The following is a 25,048-nucleotide window of genomic DNA, read 5'->3' as shown; positions in this document are numbered from 1 at the left end:
TATTTAATTTAGACCGGCAAATGTCAACTGGTAAACGCCACATGATTAGGCATCAAAATAACCACCGTAGTTTTCACTTGGGATTAATTTACTGCTCTCTGCCAAAGTGAGAGGTCAAAGGTTATTTCACCTCGGCGACTAGATTATTATTTCCCAGTTCTCCAGAGATAATTACGACATTCGTGTACAATTTCCCTTATTTACCATAAAATCAGATGAACACCAGTCACTCAGAGCAGACGATGCAGTGGAATGTGGACGACAATGTGTGTTTTGTGTTTTCGAAAGCAGCAGAAACTATGATTTTAAATATAATGAAGGATGTAGCTTTGACGTGATAATTACTATATCAACGTATAGTTCAATATATTATCGCTGCAGCAATATTTTAGGGGCTTAATTGTGTTTTGTTTTGTTTTGTAGTACTATAATAAGTAACTTCATTATAGATACAAATCTAGTACTTAAAGGTTTCATTTGGCTTTGTATTAGTTGCAGCGCATGTTCTTTAGCAATCTTATACATTTATAAAAGGGTTTAGAGTTGTTTCAATATTGTCATTTACTGGGATCATTTCTGTAGCAATATATCAACCTTCAAATTGTGTTATTGTCCATGTATAAAAATCTACTCGAAGTACATTTCCCCCCAAAAATCTACTGAACCACAGTAACTTGAGTATTTATATAATGAGTTACTGTCCACCGATGCGAAATGGTATCTGAACTATATCCTCCACAGCTCTGCGCGTCCTGATCGTTACACGTACATTATTTATGCATGCGTGCTGCTGAGTGTCTCCATCTGCTCTTATTATTTATACAAATGTTCTGAAATGCATGTGATTCTTAGATTACCAGTGCATCATTCAGTCTATTTGTTTTAGTCTTCTATTAAGTACTAATCCTCCTGGACGTTAATACATCTTGATTTAATAAACGCACTGCTTATACAATTACACTTGGCTATTTCCCCATGACCGCTCAAGCCTTGTGAACATAAAACTGCTTGGCCATGTTGTGGACCGTCCGATATCTTGTTTCCACTTTTCCTGCTGAATAACACGGCGTCGCTTTTAGTTTCAAATTCTCCTCTGAATGAGAGCTGCAAAATTGGTGTCATCTCCAGTTTTCCTTCGACTCCAGTGTCGAATTGCTCTGGGCCATGGCAGTCGAGCTCCCCGGGTGCATCGAGGAGAAGCGACTGGAGGCGATGGGGCAGGTAAGGACAAAACGCCTCCTGCAAATGAGGATGACACCAGACGTTTTCCCTTCCAGGCATTGATTTCGTGTGGAAATGATTCAGACGGAGATGCACAAATAAACAGGCGAGGTCGGCTGAGATTGAATGTGAGTTGTTACCTCCTGCATACAAACTGCAGGGATTATTCAGATGTGCTGTGGGGTTTCTTTGGGTTTTGTGTTGTCCTGGTTCAGCCCTGGTTTAGGTTCCATAGTTTAGATGGATCAGTCTGGCTTTATACTTTATTTCAAGGTTGAGTCCTCTTTTTAATTCTAGGCCATTAAAATGGTTCATGTGGAAGTCGGATATTCTCAGAGGTGGTACTTTGTATAAGAACTTTGCACTATATCCTCGTTAATTTGACATGATATAGATCCTCTGGAGCTATAATTTAGGCTTTACCTGCTGCAGAGGCCGGTATGCTGCACAGGGCTTCTCTATGCAGTCAACCACTTCCTGTCAACTCAGTGAAGGAAACAAGACTCTAGAGGCAGAAGAGGAAGAGACGTGAAGGGGGAAGGGACATTTGCTTCAAATAAAACAAAATGCAGAAGTAAGAAGTTAAACAAGTGTCACCAAACTGAAAGGGAAAGAGTCAAACTGGGAGGTAAAACAAAAATAGGAGCAGAAAGTGGCGAACTGCGAGCCGTGAAGGAGCCATACTTGAATCATGGCGCCTTGGACTAGGACTACAACAGAGCGCTACGGTGTGGGTAAGTCTGCACAGATTGTCAGAAGTAGAGATGCACTTTGCAAATACAATTGTCGTGGTTTTGGATTCCTAATTGCAGTTAAATTCCGTAAAAGTACATTCGACGTAAATGCAATTCTGTTTTCTATACAGGAAATGAGCAGGTGTCAATTCACAAATGGTCTTATTGAAAATAAAGACAGAATAAGCACTAACTAAGCTCTTATTGTTTTACCATACTTACTCTTACATTGCCAATTATTTCATCAGTCTGCTACTACATGCACATAATCTGCAGACAATGAATATATTTGTGTATTTTTAGCACCTTTTACAAAAATACTCTGCAAATTGTGATTGTTGGCTTGGTCAGACAAAATGTTGGCTAAACTGGATTATGTTTCTATTGGTATTACACTGAAAATTGTATTGGTGTTTTGATTTTGAACCAAAGCGACTTATCTTGTAGGGCCACTGTGCAATACTGATAGAAACACATGCGGCAAACAAGGAAGTTTAGGTCATGTCAGTTTGAAGCCGAACAGTTACGTTATAAACCGACATGTAACTGTTTATTAACTATTCAACATGCTTGTTTTGGTATAAATTACGTGTTGGGGGAAATTAGCAAATGGTAACAGACGGTAAAGGCCTGCCCTTCAATAAACTTACACTTGCACATTCTCCACATCAAAATTGGGACAAAACCAGAACTAAACCTGAAACTAAACATAGATTGGATTCGGATTAATAAGGACCAGAACTGAACCAAAGAAAATCCACATCAGGATTAGAATAGAGGCTCAATGTAGGCCCAGAAATAAGTGTGAACACACCCTAAGGCTTTCTGATTCACACTTTGTTCACAAATTTGAACCATTTCCCTACGCAGTTTTGAATATAATTTACTAAACAAACCAATTAGAGAAAAAGGCAATTAATAACTGCATTATGCAATATGGCAATAAGGCAATCACTCGGTACATTAGGGTAGTCAAATCAGTCAAGAAAATCACATTAACATAGAACAATGTACCTTCCCTAAACAGTTTTATAATGATCTTGAGCTTCATTAGAACTCATATAATACCGCATGGTTACATAAAGAATATTGAATATTATTTTGTGTTGAAACTGTTTTAAAGTGATCATTGGGGTATCAAATGTGAAGTATTGAGCCTATTCTTTTGAAATTAATATTTCTGATGGGTTGAGATGTGGGTCATTGTCGTCCACTCCAGCACAAGACGCACAAGGGGGATATTTTTCACCACATCTATCCTTGGTGTAACAGTTGGCAGTGTTGCATGCCTCCTTTTTCCTTCTGAAATGCAGAACAGACTGTCTTTCGGCACATAACCTCTCAAAGAGCTTTTTACCTTACATTGCCTCTACTCGAGTTCACCTCAAAGTGCTTTGTACAAAACTTCTCTTTACTTTGCACAGTTCACGTTGGTAGTGCTGGTGTTTATAGAGCCATGATAAAGCTAACATTATATACTATACATACTATGCATTTTGTCGTGGAGCTGTAACTCGTCTTGTAAACAGTTATGAGTATAATTTATATATATGCAATAATCTTTCAAGGGGTCAATGTTTTGATTTATTTAAATTTTAATTCTTGTTTTAGTCAAATGTAACTTCAGAGGTAAAGGAGAGCAGCAGCTTTCTCTGGAGGTGGGAGAAACAGTTCACATACAAGAGGAGTGTGAAGGTATGACTATTATTACTACTGAAACTACTACTAGCGCAAGAGTTATTGCTTCTAACTTGCTATTACTACTATTACTACCACTACTACCATTTACTATTACCATTGCCATTTACTATTACCTATCACTTTTACCATTTACTACCAGAGATATCATGAATAAGCTGTATATTGTTATGTTCTGATATTGTTGGTTATACGGACATCTTTCTTTACCCATGAGTGCAAGACACTTTAATAAAAACTTGAATTCATTCATTCATTCACTGCTACTATTGTACTGTGCAAAAGGTGTTTTGTGTTTCATCAATTTGTGTTTCTTGTCGTCTTATTGATGCACAGGTTGGTTTAGAGGATACCTGCAAAAAAACAAGACACAAAATGTAAGTTTCCTGTAACACAAAATAATGTTCTGGTCTAAGCAGCGCCTTTTACATGAAAAAGTAGAATCAAGATCCATAGATACAGACTAAGAATCAAAAACTTAGTCTGTCCTGTGCCTGAGATTTTTTAAACAGACTATTGAGTGAAATTTTAAATAGGAGAGAAATTAAGCTAGAATATGACTGTTACATGCAACAAATTTTATATAAATACAGTTTGTTACTATCTGTTCCAAAAGTGAACTTAATTATAATGTAACATACATTTGAGGGCCTTGCTATGGATTTTAAAATATATTATTATAATATCAGCAAATATCAGTTTTCATCCACAGCAAAAATAAATATCGGCAAATCATGTTTATATAGTGTATAGTGTTTATTTCAGTTTCCACCAGCTAATTTTTGACATTGATTATAAAAACAGTGATAAATGAACATTTGTTTCTCTTTAGGGAGTGTTCCCTGCGAGTTTCATTCATCTGAAGGAAGTCGTCATTGAAAATCGAGGGCAAGTTTGTTTTGTTATTACACATTCTGAACATGTATAGATTTTATATTTGCACATAACATTTACATTTACATTATGTCCAGAGATGAGGAGGTGGTCTCATCCGCTGAGATGCCTCTGGTGAAGGAGGTGACCACCACACTCAGAGAATGGGGGACAATGTGGAAGCAGCTCTACGTGGTCAGAAAGAACAAACAGGAATCTATTTAAATACAGGTGTCTCTGGATAATGGTCTAATTTCTCCTCTGTAGTTGAACAAAGAAGCCCGGGTCACACAAGTCCAAAGGCTTATGTGGGAGCTGATGGAGTGGCGTTCCCAGCTCCTGTCTGGCACTCTGCCCACGGACGAATTCAAGGAGCTAAAGCAAAAAGTCACCTCCAAGATTGACTACGGCAACAAGTATGGCTGCTCTCGAACTGTGAAGTGTTTGCCCTCATTTCGCTCCCATTCGTAGCCGACACGCAGCAGTTTCTCATCTCGTCGCAATTATTCCTTTCTAATTTACAAATGACTAATTGCCTGTTGCTTTGCTGCAAGGATTTTAGAGCTAGACCTGGTGGTGCGCGATGAAAACGGCAACATTTTGGATCCAGAACAAGCCAGTGTCATCAGCCTGTTCAGGGCCCATGAGGACGCCACGACTAAAATCAATGAACGCATCAAAGAGGAGCAGGTGCGGGAGACTGTACACATTTGCATGAACATGATTCTTTCATGATGTAAGACTGAAGACTCATGTGCAACTGAACTGTCATTTGCATAAGTGTATGTTGACCTGATTTATACAAAAAGAGATTCAGCTCCTCTGTTGCAGATGATTTTAACAGCCACAATGACTCACATAAAGTTTAATACTCAATGATAATACATGTTGTTCTTCATATAAACATAAAAATGAATGATTAAACTCCTTAATAATAAAGCTGACACAATCTAGGGCCCATGTTTACCCAGATCAATTCCATTATAATCTACGGTGAAATGATTACACGGACCCAAAGTGGAAAAACATCGAGTCAGTGAGGTTTAATCTAATGAAACATGACATTCTTTTCTAGTCGAATGTTCAGACGGAGCACAGCGGGATCTCAGCACGGATCCAGTCCTCCCCGACCCACAGTCTTTATGTGTTTGTGAGGAACTTCATCTGTCGTATCGGAGAAGACTCTGAGCTCTTCATGTCCCTGTACGACCCGATCAAACAGGCCATTATCAGGTAAGAATTACAATTCAGGTGCACAACTATGCAGCTTTGTTGTAAGGGTCCGCCACCCTCCTGTCTGTTTTTGCATGTTTGTTCTGAGCGTTTCTGTCTCAAATCACAACTGCATGATTACATTAGCATATCAGTTGTTTTTTTCTCCTATGGTAATTCCCTCTGCTGCCAGTAGATGGGGACACTTCTAGTAAGGGATGTGTGGTTTCCAATAGGTATATATTTTTAAAAGTTCTAAAACATGAAATGCTGAAGAAAAATCCACAAGAGCATGTTTAAAGGCCAAAAATATGATGTTTCCTTTAAAAATAATTGTTTCTGATATTGTCGGACAGTCGAGGCAAAACAATAGTATCTCCACGGAGACAAAAAAGTGGAGAGTCCACCATCTACACGATGTACAGAGAATTGATGTACCAACCATTCTGTTACATTTTACTCTCAATTAAAGGAAGGAAAGTTAATAGAGGAGTTTAATCCTTATGTCCCCCTTTACCTGCCGGTGTCTGAGGAATCATAGCAACAGAAATACTTTTTCATATTTTTCCTGAATAGTCTGCACTTGCTTTCCATATTGTGGGAAGTTCACTAAATGTTTCTAAGCCATAAATAAGAATAAAGAGAGGCAGATGATAGAGTAGCAGTTAAAGTGACAGTTTTGTGTGGTGACTGATAGCACGTTCTGTCACTCACTGTCAAACTCGATACATCTCCAGCGCTGCCATTTAGAGCTCAAATTATGATATGATACTTTTATAGACACACTATGTATTCTCTTTAGAGATACACTTTGTCATCAGAACTTTTATTTTTTTTAATCAGAACAAATTTTTGCCAAATTTAAGATAATATTTAAGGTTATTTCTTATTAGGTGAATGTAACTTCATAAATGGTACTCACTTAAGACTTTTAAGTCCTTTTAATCATGTCTTTGGGGTCGAATAATAGAACCATTTTCTGGAGCTATTGTGAGAAAAATTACTTTATATATTTATTAATGTATGCTGTCCATAAACCAGGTCAACAAATCTGCAGTCTGACGGCTAAACAGTTAATTCTGTGTCTTGTGGAATGTTCCATTACAAGGACACCTCAAGTTATCTATTTTATTTTCTTTGTGGTTAACTCTATTCATCTTTGGTGTCTCTAAACCTTATTCGTTTTCTAGGTCAACTCATCTCACAAAAGCATTATGGCATGCACCTTGGCCCGCTTGTTTCAAGTGCTCTCAATACAATGTCAACCCAGGACTAATTAAACCTTGAGGCAAATGTGAATAGGCAAAAATTCACAATATGTTGAGTGTTCATGTCTGTGTCCCATAGTGATGTTAAATAAACTTACCTCAGACATCCAGGGCCTCTTGTTACAACTCCCGGACTCCTCATTAAATCAAACTTTTTCCATACAATTTTAGCTTTGGGTTTTTACTATTGCTGTAATATTTATTCTAGTGATATACTACTTAAAGTGCTTAACTTTACTGCACAGTAATAGCTTGGTCATAAGATGGTAATAGTGTGTTATCTAAGTGTCCTCAAGAACCAGCGGTGCACATTGTACTCACAATTCACACTCAAGTAAATGGAGAGTTATAGAATAAAAAGTACAAGTAGTGCTGCCTAATTTGCACCTAAAGCTCCAGTACATCAAAAAAAGCATTTATTTTCATTTCATTTTGGATGTTTTTTCCATCCACTTGTTCCTTTCAGCTGCTTCTCCACAAACCTGACTCTTACTCTTACACTACAAACTTGGCCAAACTCCCAATGCTTGTTCACATGGAAATGTTGTTTCATTTGGCTATAATAATCCATAGTATGGCATAAAACTTGTATATCTCCATGGAGAATGTTCCAAATATATAGTATTATTCTAACTCTCTATTTCCATAGAATGGCACCGGTGAACTGCCATCTCCAGAAAGTTCCATACTATTACTTTAACCTGTTACCACCCACCTGTCCGCCGGCGCGCATTTTCTATATCTCAAATATTCTCTTACATCATCACTTTTATTTCCGTGGTCAATACCAGCAAGCCATACATCATTTTAAAGCTTATTTTCTCAACAAAACGAATATGTCATTGATTTACATTGAATAATATGCCCCAAGAAGCAATTGCCAATAGTTTGTGAGAAAGTCTCAACTTTTACAAACGCATGTCCTACCTGTTTGCTGTTTATGATGGACGAAACGGCTTTAATTCTGTACATCCATGTGCTCAGTCTGTCCGTAAGGAATCATTGAAAAACAATATCCACTTATATTTTTCCTGAAGTTATCCGATTTCGAGATATTGTCAAGTAAACAAACTTTTCTTCGTTTCTCGCCGGACGAGAATGCGCTTGTCCGGCTCATTTCTCCGTCCATAACAAATGACCTGTTTGACCTATAAAATAATGTTGGGTACCCTTCTTTTCTTCAGACTATTACCTACAGAATGAGACCATCCACGAATTTTTCTGTCCACGGGTTTGTTTGCTACAGCCTCCGCAAAAAAAAATGCGCCGCTTGCGACGCACATGTATTAGTCTGTTTACATCTAAATAGTGCCGCATGTGAGTGACGTAGAAGAATTTGATTGACATATTATTCTAGCCAATAAGATTAGCTTTAGAAAGAGGGGCGGGACAAAGGCCTTATTGACACAGAATCTTCTGTATTCTCGTGCGTAATGAATCAGGGAAGGCTGTAAAGAGCCAGATTTCTCGGCAGGATTTTGCGCATAACGTTTTCTGATTTTATTAGCCTTTTGGACATGCATTTTGTTAGATATATGTATTATTATACCAATACAAAAATAAAATAAAAATATTATAATTTTTTTTTAACCTCTATATGGGAAATTCATGGGTAAACTCATATTTACACATTTTCACATATATTGTTTTTAGCAGTTATAATTGCTATTAGTGGCCTACAAAACATCAAAATGTATGTTTTATGATCATAGAGGAGCTAAAATTGTAATAAAACAGTTTGGCACAGTTGGCACATATTTGGATCACTTGTTCCGAATATACTTTTTGATACAAAAAGGTCAACAGCACCAAAATGCCTGTTCCTAGAGATCTGAAACTTTACACAGTTGTTGTCAACAAGATAAACATCATGTACAGTGAACAGCATATGCACACAATGAAGTATGTCATGCTCAGGACCATTACAAATTGACAATATTCAGGCGAGACTAAAAAAGGATGTTTTGTTTATGTTTGGGCCTCTGTAGTGTAAGTTCTGAAGCCCTGACAGTGTTCATGTGCACATCTGCAGAAACTAGAAGGCCTAAGCTTTCTAATGATGCATCACACTTGCATGTGGAACATAAGATCCTCTTTTAATAAGCAATGCCATTTGGGTATGTCCAACCATTGTGCACAGGGCGAAAATAGGTGGATGGTAACAAAGCAGCACTGAGTAAGATTCCTGTGGCCCGCCTCCTGCACGACTCCACGATAGATCACTTTTATGTAGTTCTTTGGTGTTTTAGAGGCAAAGCAAGTACATCTCCATGGAGACAAGCAGACAGCAGATCAGGTTTATGGAGAAACAAAAAAGCTCCTTCAAAGCAAAGTTTCAAGGTCTTTTAATGCTTTAATTACAACCATAATGAAAGTAAAAATGTATTTATTAAATATAGACTACCACTCTAAATGCAAGTAGTAGTAGTAGTAGTAGTAGTAGTAGTAGTAGTAGTAGTAGTAGTAGTAGTAGTAGTAGTAGTAGTAGTAGTAGTAGTAGTAGTAGTAGTAGTAGTAGTAGTAGTGCTGTGTTAGTCATATTTTACATTTTAAAGCTGACTTTAACCGTTGCTGACCAATCAGAGCAGGCAATGCAGAAGCAATGCTGTCGAGTTTGTGGGAGTAGGAAGGAGATAAAGGAGAAACGGATTGGGACAATTGGGATTTGTACTTCACTAACTTTATGATTTGAAATGTGGCTAATTACAATTATTAGGTCGGGAAAGTACATGTTAATGAACATACATGATACACAAGCTAATTTTGTTCCGGTGTCCCGCATTCACACAGACGTGATTTGCCCAAGGACACAACAACAGAATGCACTACTGCCCCCTGTGGCACCTGTCTCCAATCCAAATACTAACCAGGCTAATCCCTGCTTAGCTTTCGAGATCTGACGAGAGAACTTGAAAAGATGCTATGGCTAGATTAGCAGCGATTATATTCAATTAAGTATAATGTTTGAAAACAGGGCCGGCCCAAGCCTTCAGGGGGCCCTAAGCGAAAACATTTTTGGGGGCCCCTCACCACGTCATCAGAATCAGTTTTATTGCCATTGTCAGTAAACAATTCACATATGGAACTTTCATCAACGCAAACAAAGCGCACCAAAACTCCAGGGCATCCGTTTGCCAGTTAGTTTATTCTCAACACCTCACAAGCTCAAATATTGATAACTTAAATCCCACAATGCAACTTGGTATTCCGCTGACATCACGTCCCAGATATGTTTTTGGGCGTATTTGGGGGCGTTAAGGGTCGACAGCCACATTAGAACATTAGTTTAAATTAATGAACAGGGGGGGCCTGGGGGCCCTCCCCCTGAAATTCTCAGACCTTTTTTGGGTATTCTGGTGCATTTTAATGTGGTCCAGCCGGCTAAAGTAAGAGTAAAATGTTGAGGTTGTAATGTTATAAAATAATGATGTGATGAAACTGTGCCAGGAGAAAATGACTAAAGCCAGTTATTAATACATTAGTGTACTTAATTACTCAATACAATATATGAAAAATAATTATGGTCAAATTTATTCATTTTAACTGAAAATGTAAAAGTAATAGTTATCCTTACTAATTTATCTTTTACAGCTCCCAACTGTTCCTTCTTGCCAAAGTGACAAAACAAGTTATGTTAAATTAAACAAATGGCATAAGCATTGCTTGATAACACTCATAAAGCTGCACAGTGCAAACATGTTATTCCCAGAGAATGAACAGAACTAGAAGTGAAGGTCTAAACCTCGCTATAGTGAAGAGACTGCGTTTCTGCAACTTTGCCACTTTTATATAAAAATATATAGTATTATTCTATGACAGACGTAATCATAATGTCTGGTTATTTTTCACTATCAATTTATTATAATTTATAACAAATAGTCTAATGATGCTTTTTAAATAAATGTAAATGTTTAATTTAAATCTATTAAAAGTGAATTACACTATACATGTTGGTTCTGATCAGAACATCACACACTGGACTCCTGCATGAAACAATGCTGCGATGTGATTGGCTGATGGACCTTACACGCATAAACCTTTACGTTCCTCTTATTCCACTTTTAGAAGTCAAAGTCAAACAGACATCACGAGTCACGATTGCTCTCACACATGGTGATGTGAGAGAGAGGGACGCAAACTCAAACCCGCTCATCTCTAACTGAGGCTGCACAGGGGCCCGGGACAGGGGCCCGGGACAGGGGCCGCACACTGTTCACTCCAAAGTCTCACGTCAGAGGTTCTGGACGAGACGGCGCTCGTCTGGACCGGATCTCCGCCTCTTAGTGACCGGGGCATAGAGGCCTCTCACCGGCCTCACCTGCAGCTCACACTCCCGGGCTGGTGTAAATGTGAAGCTTATTATCTTTCATTCAGACACATATTATTGTGCGCGGGGCAGAGCTCTCGTCACCTCCAGCCTGAGCGAACTAACGTGACAGACTCGTGTTGTTTCAAACAGCAGCATTAACCGTCTCTTTGTAAGAGAAGTTCAAAACCTGGAGAGTGTTGTTGAGTTTGCAGTTTCTTTACATCGTCAAGAAGTTTCTTCTTTCGTTTTTCGGCACCAGGAGATATATTCCTCTGGACATGAGGACCACGCAGGCACCACGTTCTGTTGTGTTTATGTTTTGCTCTTCTGCTCGCGCACAATGAAGTTGCCCAATCAGCGCAGGTCTGGTGCCTTGGTTGCCAGATTGTCATTACAAATAAATGCGGTTTGTGTGTTATGTTACCATTGTGTGTGCGCTGCCGTGCCAGCAGCGCTACTACACTAGTGGCGCACGCTGCGCTTGCACTTCGCATAAGACAGGTTGCCAGATTGGGGGCCCTACTAACGCCTCGGGGCCCTACGCGGCTGCTTAGTTCGCTTATAGGCTGGGCCGGCCCTGTTTGAAAATATACTAAAAAAGTGCAGTTACTCAAAATCAACTCAATTACAATAACATACGTATCAATAATTACTAGTTATTTTCCACCCCTGGTAGTGATGTGGTACCTACTATAAAGGTTCTATTGATGATAACAGGGAAACATGTACAAGTGCAACCTATTTTACAATTCTCACACGATTCTCAAATTGCCTTTGTGGAGTGATTGTGTCCTTTGTTTTTCTCCTGCACAGTGAGAATTACCTGGTGCGCTGGGGAATGGCAGGTTTTCCCAAAGAGATCGACATGCTCAACAACCTGAAAGTTGTATTTACTGTAAGTCACCACAAGAGAGCACTGTTGTTCTATACTGTGTGCATCATATACAGTGCCATGAGCTGTGACCTGCTTTTAGTCACTATGTTTTCTGTGTTTCTATCTTTATTGTTATGTCGTAGGATTTAGGAAACAAGGATTTGTGTAGGGAGAAGATTTATCTCATCTGTCAGATTGTACGAGTGGGGAAGATGGACCTGAAGGAGCCTAACGTCAAGAAGTTTACTCGAGAATTGAGGCGACCCTTTGGAGTGGCAGGTGCAGTTTTTCCACATGCACAGCAGTCACTATATATTTCATTTATATTCTAGTCCCCTATGTTCATGTTTTTACTTTATTAGTTTGTCGCTTCTGGCAATTTGTTCCAAAATCTCTCAGAGGAAAGCCCTGTGGTGCAGCCATAATTGATTCATGCACAAACAAGAGTGAAATATTTATGATGACCACTGTGTTTTCTCTCTGCTTTAGGGCTTTTTTGATTTGTAACCACACAAGAGTTAATTTAACACACCAAAATATGTGAACTGTATATGAACAGGTCAAAAGTAACTACTTCTGTGAATAAAGTGATTGCATAGTTGGCGGTGGTTCATTGAAAGTGAACAATGTGTGTAGGTTATTGTTCTTTCACATCTGTGCTTTGTTCCTGGCAGTGATGGACATCAGTGACATCATTAAAGGGAAGATCGAATGCGATGAAGAAAAGCAGTTTTTCATCCCCTTTTCTCCGTAAGTTATATATTTTTTAATTCATAATGAAACAATTCTATTAATTCAGTCATGAACATGATCATAATAAGTCTTATAACTTATGGTTTGTACTGGAGTGAATAAAACATAATTATATATACAATTATACAATGTTAGAGGTACATGTTGTGTCCTGGGGCCCGTTACATTACCCATGATTACTCTGGTGACAGCCAGTTGCATCAGGAAGGACCTCCACCACATAAATATTTAGTCAAATTATTATAGAATTGATTTGCTGTGGCAAAAATTGTTCCGAACCAACAAGATTTACTTTTTAGTTATGAATATCTATCCTTTTTTCCTTGTTTTCAGAGTTCTTGCTGATAACGATTTCCTTCACACTTTACTAAACAAAGTAACGGCGTCGAGAGGAGACAGCGGGGGCCAAGGTAAAATTCATCACTTACGTAACCTGATTATACACAGTCAAGTGAATGTTACGATGTGTTTAAAGTTGTGTTATTTATGGGCAGTCAGAATGGACATCTCTCATTGCCTCCTGCCTCGTCTTTGCTGAGTGAAAATGAGGCACATTAATCTGATGGATGGCGTTCGCCCTTGAGCCCATGTTTTCACCCCATCCAGCCTTTATTCCCCCTCCACAGTTTTCACTGGTGCCACTCGCTATCTCATGTTTATGGGTGACTTTGACAGTTTCTGAATGACACGGTTTAACATGGGAAAAATGACCTGCATCCCGCTGTGGCGTTCCCTGTTCCTGCTGCCCCTTAAGGCCCCGTGTTCAACCCAGATAGATTTGTATGAAAAGCACCGAAGCATGGAGATTTAGAAACTGTTGAGGCTTGTAAAGGTTTGCTCTATGGTCTTTTAATTTCTCCTTCCTGTCACTTTGAGGCACTTTTATCACCATATTATTTCTAAATGTTCCCTGTTAAGTCCTAAATCTGTCTCTCCTGTCATTTCAGTTTATGATTTTATCGTCCCTTAATCTTAACTGTCTGCATCTTGCATCACAAACTATTTTCCAAATAGACTATTTGAACCCAGACTTGAGTTTTATTACATTTATTTCTTAGATATATGGCCATTTCATTTAATTAAAATGTCCCTTTAGTTGGAAATGGATGAAAACAAAACAACCTCCAAGAAAAACAACTGTGTCACATAAAGCGATAAGGGATGGAATTGGGTCTCCCGCAGAGAGCAGAAACCCCAGATTTAAAAGCCAATTTTCACAGTCTTAGGTCTGTGAAATTTCAGTTTCATACTCTGTATTAGCAGTTATTAGTTTCCTAGACATTTTTCAAGAGCAGTAGCCTGTATGCCTCATCACCTTGTGTGCAATACTTTCAGATGTTTGTCAACCGGAAGTCATTTCATTAATCACAGACGTTAAGAGGACTTTAATTTCCTCTTGACATGTTTGATAATGGCATGTGCCTCTAACATGCTTTTGAGTGTTCCTATGCAACCAGCAGATGTACAATATAACCAAACTGAATCTCTCTTATTTGGTCAATTATTTAGCTCTGTTTGCACTTTATGATTTCTCTGTTGCCCCTCCGTAGGCCTGTGGGTGACCATGAAGGCCCTGGTCGGAGACATTGTCCAGATCAGGAAGGAGTATCCTCACTTGGTGGACCGCAGTACAGTCGTGGCTCGTAAACTGGGCTTCCCCGAGATCATAATGCCCGGAGACGTACGCAACGACATCTATCTGACCCTGCAGGCCGGAGACTTTGACAAATACAACAAAACCACACAGAAAAACGTGGAAGTCAATATGTGGGTCTGCGACGAGGAGGGCAAGGTCATACAGGTTAGCGGCGGCGTGAGATTGGCTCGTTTCAGCAGAGCCTGGCACATCTCCAGAGTTTATTCAAGTCTGAAGCACATGTGGCGTTATCCTCGAGAAAACACATCTATACTGTAAATACACACACGTAATACCTTTAGTGCCATGTTTTTTCTTTGTTTTGTTTCCCCCCTAGAACTCCATCTGTCTGGGAGCGGGGGATAAACCGGTCAGCTCGTACAGATCTGTCATCTACTACCAAATCAAGCAGCCACGATGGATGGAGACGTTTAAGGTGCGCGTTCACTGCTGGGTGCACTCATATTAACTATAAAGAAAGGAAACTGCTATAGTAGGCACACTCAAATGTTGTATTTTAACTGTATTTGTATGTGTTTTGTCTCAGTTTTGATCATAAATACATGTTCATCCAATTGCAGCACATTTTAAAAGAGAGGAATTAGGAGGAATTGATGGTAGTCGTTTCCTTTCTTAGGGCTATTTGGTGTTTGAAAGCAAAACAATTTAATTAATTCATGATGACATTTCTTTTTATCGTCCATTTGTCCAAACGTGCACTTAAAGTCAGTTTTTGCCACGCTCCCTCAAACAGCACTCTAAAAAAAATAAAAAGCGCAAGAGAAATTATACAAAGAAACACAATTACTTTAAATTAGACTCTTAGATTTTACGGCGCATATTATTTTCCTGTGCTTTTTACTGTTTTATATTGCCTATTAACGCCAGTATTGTATTAATTTATCAAGATGGTATTTCTTTCCTTCTGCTCTGTAATAACTGGAGTTGTGCCCCAGGTGGCCGTTCCCCTGGAGGAAATGCACCGGATTCATTTGCGCTTCAAGTTCAGACATCGCTCTTCCCAGGAGTGTAAGTATCAGGCCCGTTTCCTGTGTTTCCACTTTTTACTTGTTCATCCACGTTCTAATCCAACACTTTGATCCCTGGAGTGTAATTTGACACCAGAGGAACCACGTGATTGGACGCTGTTTTGGAAATTACCATGAGCCTCACTCTTGATTATTGGAATAAACGAGCTAATTCTGCTTTGGACTATTACGTGATTATATTCTGGCATAGATCATTTTCAGACGCAATACTTTTACTTCTACTTGAGTAATATTTGTATTTAAGTGTCAGTACTCTTTAATATACTGTGATAAAGCTTAACCCGTCACGCTTATAGTCCTTATGGTGTTAAATTATGTTCTTACAAGTTATTTCTTTTGTTCTGTGCATTAGTTTCTATTTTATCTTTCCAATTACATTCACATCTTACCATTTTAGGTCAAAACTGTTCAGTGTTCAAGTAGTAGTTTCCCCCAAATACTCTCATACGCTTACCTGAGTTATTGTAAGTAACAGGTAACGACTGAGTACACATTTTGGCTCGCTTCTGCTCAATTACAAGTAAAAGTACATTAAAAATCAATCACGCGAACTCCAAACTAAGTTCCGTGTTTGCATTACACACGCTTTGACATGAATGATAGATCTATAATGTAATAACAGATGCATCAACTGTCTCATACTTGACTAGCCAAACATAAATTAATCTTTGATATACGGGACGACACTCTGATACTAGACTGACGGATCAATCACGGCGCCAGAACAGTTTGCATAAGTTATTTCTCATATTTTGTACCCGCAGCTAAAGACAAGGGCGAGAAGTACTTTGCCATGGCGTTTGTGCGTCTGATGAAGGAGGACGGGACGGTGCTGCAGGACGGACTGCACGACCTGGTGGTTTTCAAGGTCAGGAGCCGAGAGGGAAAAAGACTAATCAGGGTTTTAGGAAGACGTTCTTGAGTTCTTGACTTGTCTTGTCAAAGGTTTCCTCTCTGCTACTTAATTCAGCACAAGCAACACTCTGGGTCGTGTTAGAAGGAGTCAGGTTGTGCTCTTCCATTCCCAGGGCAGAACAACAGAGACTGACTTTGAGACATTATGAAGCACTAACAATGAAAAATGCAGTGTTTTTGAGATCGTGATTGTGTTCTAAATGATTTTGCATCATGTATTTTATATTATTTCTTTTTATAATCTACAAAACAAACAGCAATAAATCATCTTCTCATTGCACTAAAGTTTGCTATTTAGTATTTGAGCCTAACATTTTTATTTGGTGGCATTTGGATGGCTAAAGTGCTTGAGTTTTGTCACTGCAGCATGAAGAAATGGGTCAGGGACATAGTAAACAGCTGCTAGAAACGAAACATGCAATTTCTTACTAACTTTCATGTATAAAGTATGCTTTTATACTTTATAGTTTTGTTATTTGAAATTAGACAGCGTCCTTGGGAAAAACATACTATATTGATAACAGTTATTGTGCACAATGAGATTTGAGCATTCACTCTCACCGTTTGGCAGTGATTTGAACTGTGTCATTTCCAAATTCCAAACATACAGTAAATTGTGTTTGCTTGGAAGATTGAGGCCACCCAGACAGGTTGACTGAAGCCAAATAGATTTCCTGCCAAAGTGAGCAGAGCCGAGATTGAATCCTGTATTGATTAAAAGCCAAATGAGATAAAGATTAATTACAAGTAATTTGCTCAAAGCCTAACTAGAGAGACCTCCACTGCCCTCTTTCCTAAATGTCTCTCTAATCCATGTATTTCTATAATTTTCGGTGCCACTTATGACCTGTTGCCTTTTACTACATCATTAATATCTTACATTAACCTTCAATAGACACAAAGTTATCACAGCAATGATACAGGGCAATACTGCATTTAAAGGGCACCATAGCAATAATTTATTCTAAATCAAAAATGTCAAGAGTGGCTTGTTTATTCTGACAATTTAATTCCATGCCACGTTCAAACAGGGAGACAGCAAGCGTATGGAAGACGTGTCCTCCTACTTGTCACTGCCCTCCACTCGTCACCATCACGGCGACCTCCACAAGGGGGCAGCACTGAGCCGCAGTGCCAGCAGTTTGTCTGGGAGCGCAGGAGGGCTGTCCATCAGCTCCAGGGACAGCTTCACCATCTCCACTCTGGTCTGCTCCACCAAACTCACACAACATGGTACGTGATTGTGAAGTGAACTCCTCCTGAATTGTCAACTCAAACTAGAATTGCAGATTTGGCAGCATTTTCTTTGTCATTTTTCTGCTTCAAAACGGCCATGTAGTATATTCATGGTTTTGTTTAGGCATCTTCATTGCTCCTTTTCCTGTTCCAGTGGTAACATTTTGCAATCGAGGTCTGACAAACTAAGGAAGGTTATCTTTACCCTTCTGCCACATAATTACTGTTGTTTTTGTAGCTCAAGTGCTTATTTCCACCTGTCGGCCCTGGGCAGGTTGATGTTATTAAGTCCCACTGAGATGTAGCCTCTTTTTTGTGCCTATTGTACATGTTTTAGTGTTTTAAGTAGGTTTTGTGTGTGTATTATGCATAGTATGTGTCTTAGTGTTGTCACATATACTTACATTTCAAACTTGTGTGTTTTGATATCAAGAACTAGTCTTTATACTTGATTCCAATTTTGATACCACAACAATAATTTGAAACGTAGAATGTCATTTTCAACTAAGAATACTAGTGGCTTTATACGTTAACATGTTCGTATGCGGTCCTAGTTCTGGTAAAGCCCAAGATCTTCTAAAACTGTCCAGTAAAGGTCACATTTTTAGAACCAAGACTAGTTTTACGCTCAATAATTTTGAATGTTTTTAGTTTTACTGGAAAAGCATTTGTAGCATGCGTGGGAAAGGCCTCCACTCGTAAATTGTTATTCACCTCAGTAAACGAGGACACAGGTTCGTATTGATCAGAGGACAAGTTTATTCAATTTGAAGCATAATTTATTTATACATTAAGCTAGTTGGTAGATTGGATGGTTGAAAGTTTAGTTCCTTTGCAGAATCAAAGAGAAATACAATGAAGTACATTCAATCATTAACATTTTCTCACAAGAACAGTCCGGATCCCAACCAGTAACAGGGAGAGTAGCACTTGTTAAAATAAAACATAATAATCAAAAAGGCAGCGGTGGTTGAGCTGGACGCCCGGTGGGCTCCTGCACCTTCACCCATGAACAAATACATTAATTTACAAACACAGACACATCAACTTAATGCTCGCTATAGCCCATCACAAGTAACTTACCCCTTCGCGGGCTCGCCGTACAGGGGCTTTAAACTGGGCTGGGAATGACCCCTGGCTTCAGAGGACCACCGGGGACACACACACCCGGTCTACAGTGAAGACACACCCAGCTGCTCGATGAGGCGGCACTATGAAAGAGCGTCTGATAAGGGCCAAGTTACGCGTTAAAGCTGAATGCAATGTACCATTCATACCTGCTACATGGAACACACACACACACACACACACACACACACACAAAACAAACAGACGCACACATCCACACTGCTACATATGGATTCATTCCATTTTGTTTTGCTCAAAGAATCAAGTATATGTAGTATGTAGTATATGTATATAGTATATGTAGTGATTTTCAGTCATTTGACTTGAGGTTAATGTGATTAACTATAGAGCACACTACTGCTGCCAGAGGGAAGTGTCTTTATTTCATCATTAAAAACTCTGGCATGACTCCACACAAAGTGACTCTCCTTCGTCCAAGTGCTTAGTCACACATTCGCCCAGGTACAGGTGCTCCACAGCAGCTGTTACTGAGGAAACCAGTCCATCACTGTAATGAACATTATCCTGTAATATTAATCACCCGTGCGACCGCATCAGACACTCGCGCACGCTCACACACATGCACTGTTTCTCGAACACGTGCACGCTGTGACCGGGGCCGTCGCCAGATGTGCAGCTTTGGCCTGAAGTGACTGAAGGGGAAGCAGTGACTGTAAAGTGTCCAGCCCTTTGGAGACACTAACATGCTGCTCTGAGAAGACGTATTAGCTGCAAAACAGATGCAAAGGATTTCAAAGCATCAATAGGGGAAAGTGTATTCCAATTATTTAGTTGTGTATCAGAGGCACACAGTTGTCATGGTGTTATGTTAAAAAAAAAGATTCACAAGAAACAAAGTGATGGTTTATTAGACAAGTTATATATATGATATGAATATGCAATGTTACAAATGTTAACAGCTGGAATTCAAACAAATCTAAAGGTGCATAAAAGTAACATTATCTGCTAGAATTCGCCACAGGCTTGTCTCCCTGGAGATGGTATTGCTTTGCCTGGAACAGATAGAAAACAAATCCACGATGAAAACTACACATCTGCATCTGTGTGTGTGTTCTAGTCGGTTTGCTCGGCTTGCTCAAGTGGAGGACTCACCCGGAGCTTCTCAGAGACAACCTTGAGAAGCTGAAAATAATTGATGGAGAAGAGGTGGTGAAGGTCAGTGGTCTTGTGGTACATATATTACGGAGACGCCACTTATCTCTCTAACTCTCCTCTCATCTTCTGTACGCGCAGTTTCTACAGGACACACTGGACGCCCTGTTCAACATCATGATGGAGCACTCTCAGACAGACGACTATGACATCCTTGTGTTTGATGCCTTGGTGTGTGTGTGAATCTGATGTGTCTTGATAGTGAATCCACGCAGACGCTACTCCATACTTGAAAACAAACATGTCCATCACTGTAACCGTTAACACACAGTAAACACCATTGCTTTTTTCAGATATATATCATAGCGCTCATCGCTGACAGAAAGTTTCAACATTTCAACACTGTGCTGGAGGCGTATATCAAGCAGCATTTCAGTGCCACGCTGGCTTACAAGTGAGTCCTGAGGTGTCGCTAATGTCTCTCCTGTTTCTGATAGTTACATTTACATTTTTAACTCCAAAGCTCATTAGAAATATAAAAAAATACTATTGACCTTTTTCTGCCCCGACCACTTTTGCCTCTTTTTGCCACTCCCGTTGAGCAGGAATTTGGTTCTTTTAAATGGAGCATGAGGGACAAGTCTCACCACTAAAATATGCTATAAAGTAGATTGATTTGAGTAAAATGTGTGACCAACAAGTCAACAATGCACCGATTCCCTGGGCGGCCCGAAAATAGCTTTTTAGTCTGCGTAGAACTTATTTTCTCGGTAGCATTATGTTAACTAATACAACTGGAAGAAGGATTATGTCGTATGGCTGAATAAAGTGAATTATTACTAGATTAGGAATAAGCAACAGTCACAAAAAGGAATCTCAATATATTTTCTTTATCTCAATATTCAGAGGATATTTCAACAAAGCATCAGAAATGTGCTAAATGAACCTGTAAATGTCGTAAATGTTGAAGTTAAAGTCGAGCACAAAATGTGAATTAACCATGAAAATCAACGCAACTGGGACGATATCACTTTATAGTCTTGTTTGGAAGATTACAGTGGAGGGTTCTTTCTCTTTTGGAAGTAATTTTTGTTGTTGAATAAGAATCAGAAAAGGTTATTGCCATTGTCGGGGAACAAAAACTGAAATTCACAATAAGCGATAAAGTGCAACAAGAAACAAGAAAAATGAAAATATAAATAAGAAAAATCATGCAAGAATAAGAAATAGGGTTGACTTAATAACTTAAAAATAAACTTAAAAAGAGTTACATTACCCTTGATATTTTATGCTGCACATGTTTCTATACAGATCCCACCTCTTGATACAATTATTATTAAATTATCTTAATCTCCTGCTGCCTTCACAGTTTCCTCTAGCTAGAAAATTGTTTAAACTTTTAACTCTCTTAACCACTTCTTCTGCTAAGAAACAGTATAAAAATATATCAAAAGACTGTACATAAATCGCTTCCACTGAAACAGACCCTAGAACTTGTTGCTAGGGCATGGCTCCCTCAGCGCTCCTAAAAGTGCTTTATTTATCTATAGATAACTTTTATCTATAGATAAAAGCCGTTTTACACCATTTTTCTCCGGGCTAATCCAAACTTCAGTAAAAGGTTCATCTATTGACGTGCAAAATACTATTTGGTCATTTTTTTCCGTGCCTCCTCCTGCTTTCCTATCACATTTTATTTTCAGTCCCCTCGAATCTCTCTGTCTGCCACAAAAATAGATTTGCACTTTGCCACAAGATTCACTTACAGTTCCACCTGTTAAACTCTATGACTTGCCTTCCATTTTATAGTGGATGTTTCTTGTTCCCTATAATGTTTTTGGTTATAGATTAATTTATGTCTTTTTCTGTCCAGGAAGCTGATGTCTGTGTTGAAGAGATACCTGGACGTGTCCAGTCGAGGGGAACAGTGCGAGCCCATCCTCCGGACCCTAAAAGCCCTCGAGTACATCTTCAAGTTTATTGTACGCTCGCGGATGCTCTATTCCCAGTGAGTACGGCTCCACATTCAAACTAATACAACCGGGTTATTCATACAAATTAGACGTACACTTATTGTAGCTGCCAACATTTTCCATTTTGGACAGATTATTATTATTATTTTAAACTCAATTTGTGAAGATGCTTTCTGTTGATTTTTATCATTCATGAACTGCTTTCCCAACACGTCTAGGAAGATTAAATACATGTTTTCATTGCTGAGACACAATTCTAGACCAAACGTGGCATAGATCTAACAAATGTAAGCCTGAATCTGAACGGAATAGAGTTCAAATGTATGAATGCTATAATTCTTATTTATGTGTAAATTTGAGCGCTCAAAAAAATGCAAATTATTTTTCACATGACTAATTGCATATTGGGTCTCATTTGACGGTGGTCTGTCATCTGACTGTTAACTCTGCTGTTACTGTCCATAAGTGTAACCCTGAAGACATGTCCGCGCAGCAAAGTGACAGCAAAACCTTAAAGTAATGCTTTTTGACGCCCCCATGAGAGCAAGCTGCTGATTACAGCACTAATGTCCCTAATAAGCATTGTTGATGAAGTGCAGGGTGTAGTGGAGCTAATGATGGGGCAGGGATGCTGAATGAGCAGACAGTGAAACACCAAGCAGCGGACAAAGCACCAACACCAGAGACTTATGACACTGCTGGTGCCGGGCCAAGAGCTCGATAAATGTAAACACCATTTATTACTGATGCTGACGAGTCAAAACCACCATCTACTATTTTATCCCAGTTGCCTCTGGGTTTCTTAAGGCTTCTCCAGCCAAAGGCTCTTTAACAGGTGTCAGCCACAATGGCCTAAAAGGAGGCTCGGGGCTTAAAGTTATTTAAAAGGACTATTGAGAGAGGAGGGACCAAATCAATATTTCCATCTGAAAGTTCAGCCTGGTTTGAATGTGTGTCATTCAGTGTTTGACAAAGTTGTTTTATAGTCATCCGTTTGTTACAATTATTCTATTTCACACATTTCACACATGTGTTAAATTTATTCAATTTAACACATTTCAACAAAACACAGAAGCCAAAACCTTAGACTTTTCTTAGTCACAGCTTCCCCCCTTACAGGGGCCTCCCCCCTAACAGGGGCCTCCCCCCTTACAGGGGCCTCTCCCCTAACAGGGGCCTCCCCCCTAACAGGGGCCTCCCCAGCATCCTCTCATTTTCTCCTTCCACATTTTGAAAAGAGTCTTTTTCCACAGCATAAAAATGAAGGGGGCACATGTCACCAGTGATGTGCTCAGCAAACCTAACAGTCAGTATTTGTTTTGTGATCCAGTGGTTTCACCAGAAGATATCAAATGTGTTGTAGTTGTTTTTTAACATATTTGAACCTGAATAGAATGTCTCTTACGCAGGACAAACACACAACCTTTTAACTTTTATTGCTGCATCAGAGGCCAGAGACCTGCTGACCTGCTGTCATTTGTATTTTTGTTTCTTAAGATCATCAACAATCATACTTTCAAATATTGTCCTTGTAACTGGACCTGTCATGTAACTGGACCTGTCATGTAACTGGACCTGTCATTTTATTGGACCTGTCATGTTACTGGACCTGTCATGTGACTGGACCTGTCATGTTACTGGACCTGTCATTTTACTGGACCTGTCATTTTACTGGACCTGTCATGTAACTGGACCTGTCATGTGACTGGACCTGTCATGTTGCTGGACCTGTCATGTGACTGGACCTGTCATGTTACTGGACCTGTCATGTTACTGGACCTGTCATGTAACTGGACCTGTCATGTGACTGGACCTGTCATGTTGCTGGACCTGTCATGTGACTGGACCTGTCATTTTACTGGACCTCTCATGTTACTGGACCTGTCATGTTACTGGACCTGTCATGTTACTGGACCTCTCATGTTACTGGACCTGTCATGTTACTGGACCTGTCATGTAACTGGACCTGTCATGTTACTGGACCTGTCATGTAATTGGACCTGTCATGTTACTGGACCTCTCATGTAATTGGACCTGTCATGTAATTGGACCTGTCATGTTACTGGACCTGTCATGTTACTGGACCTGTCATGTTACTGGACCTGTCATGTAATTGGACCTGTCATGTTACTGGACCTCTCATGTTACTGGACCTGTCATGTAACTGGACCTGTCATGTTACTGGACCTGTCATGTAACTGGACCTGTCATGTTACTGGACCTGTCATGTAACTGGACCTGTCATGTAACTGGACCTGTCATGTAACTGGACCTGTCATGTTACTGGACCTGTCATGTTACTGGACCTGTCATGTAACTGGACCTCTCATGTTACTGGACCTCTCATGTTACTGGACATGTCATGTTACTGGACCTGTCATGTAACTGGACCTGTCATGTTACTGGACCTGTCATGTAACTGGACCTGTCATGTTACTGGACCTGTCATGTAACTGGACCTCTCATGTTACTGGACCTCTCATGTTACTGGACATGTCATGTAACTGGACCTGTCATGTTACTGGACCTGTCATGTAACTGGGCCTCTCATGTTACTGGACCTGTCATGTTACTGGACCTGTCATGTAACTGGACCTCTCATGTTACTGGACCTGTCATGTTACTGGACCTGTCATGTAACTGGACCTCTCATGTTACTGGACCTGTCATGTAACTGGACCTGTCATGTTACTGGACCTGTCATGTAACTGGACCTGTCATGTAACTGGACCTGTCATGTTACTGGACCTGTCATGTAACTGGACCTGTCATGTTACTGGACCTGTCATGTTACTGGATCTATAGGTCTGCATTTGCTTTCTTTCTGTGAAGGTTCATGTGTTTCCGCGTACAGTATGTGTGAGTTCATTACATTATCATTCTTGTTCTTTGTACAGACTGGCCTCTCTTCAGTCCTTTTGTAAAGCACTAATTAAATATGTTTTAATTCCAGATTCCTTTTGGACAAAATAATTCAACAACACATTCCAGTATTGGCCTTGTCATTTATTGGAGAAAATCTAATATTTTAAACAGTTGGCTTATCCATGTTCAGT

General features: G+C 39.5%; 1 protein-coding gene across 1 annotated transcript in view; it reads left to right on the top strand.

Moving 5' to 3' along the window:
- The first annotated feature begins 1,710 nt into the window (after positions 1-1,710).
- dock2-like (dedicator of cytokinesis protein 2) overlaps positions 1,711-25,048 on the top strand; it is a 92,773-nt gene continuing 69,435 nt past the window's right edge. Inside the window, exons 1-21 of the mRNA XM_072439707.1 lie at positions 1,711-1,955; positions 3,567-3,650; positions 3,990-4,030; positions 4,486-4,541; positions 4,625-4,721; positions 4,794-4,942; positions 5,081-5,216; positions 5,602-5,759; positions 12,129-12,210; positions 12,333-12,468; positions 12,864-12,939; positions 13,276-13,352; positions 14,493-14,743; positions 14,916-15,014; positions 15,535-15,607; positions 16,392-16,495; positions 17,574-17,775; positions 19,985-20,082; positions 20,161-20,250; positions 20,373-20,473; positions 21,893-22,027. Of these exons, the coding sequence (XP_072295808.1) occupies positions 1,913-1,955; positions 3,567-3,650; positions 3,990-4,030; positions 4,486-4,541; positions 4,625-4,721; positions 4,794-4,942; positions 5,081-5,216; positions 5,602-5,759; positions 12,129-12,210; positions 12,333-12,468; positions 12,864-12,939; positions 13,276-13,352; positions 14,493-14,743; positions 14,916-15,014; positions 15,535-15,607; positions 16,392-16,495; positions 17,574-17,775; positions 19,985-20,082; positions 20,161-20,250; positions 20,373-20,473; positions 21,893-22,027 (2,288 nt within the window). The 5' untranslated portion in view covers positions 1,711-1,912. The remainder of the gene's footprint in view (positions 1,956-3,566; positions 3,651-3,989; positions 4,031-4,485; positions 4,542-4,624; positions 4,722-4,793; positions 4,943-5,080; positions 5,217-5,601; positions 5,760-12,128; positions 12,211-12,332; positions 12,469-12,863; positions 12,940-13,275; positions 13,353-14,492; positions 14,744-14,915; positions 15,015-15,534; positions 15,608-16,391; positions 16,496-17,573; positions 17,776-19,984; positions 20,083-20,160; positions 20,251-20,372; positions 20,474-21,892; positions 22,028-25,048) is intronic.

Source organism: Eucyclogobius newberryi, unplaced genomic scaffold (genome assembly GCF_026437365.1).
Source record: "Eucyclogobius newberryi isolate DKJ021-1_F unplaced genomic scaffold, fEucNew1.0.hap1 SCAF_11, whole genome shotgun sequence".
Lineage (NCBI taxonomy): Eukaryota > Metazoa > Chordata > Actinopteri > Gobiiformes > Gobiidae > Eucyclogobius > Eucyclogobius newberryi.
The sequence above is the reverse complement of the archived record's forward strand: the minus strand, read 5'-3'. Positions and strand labels throughout refer to the sequence as shown.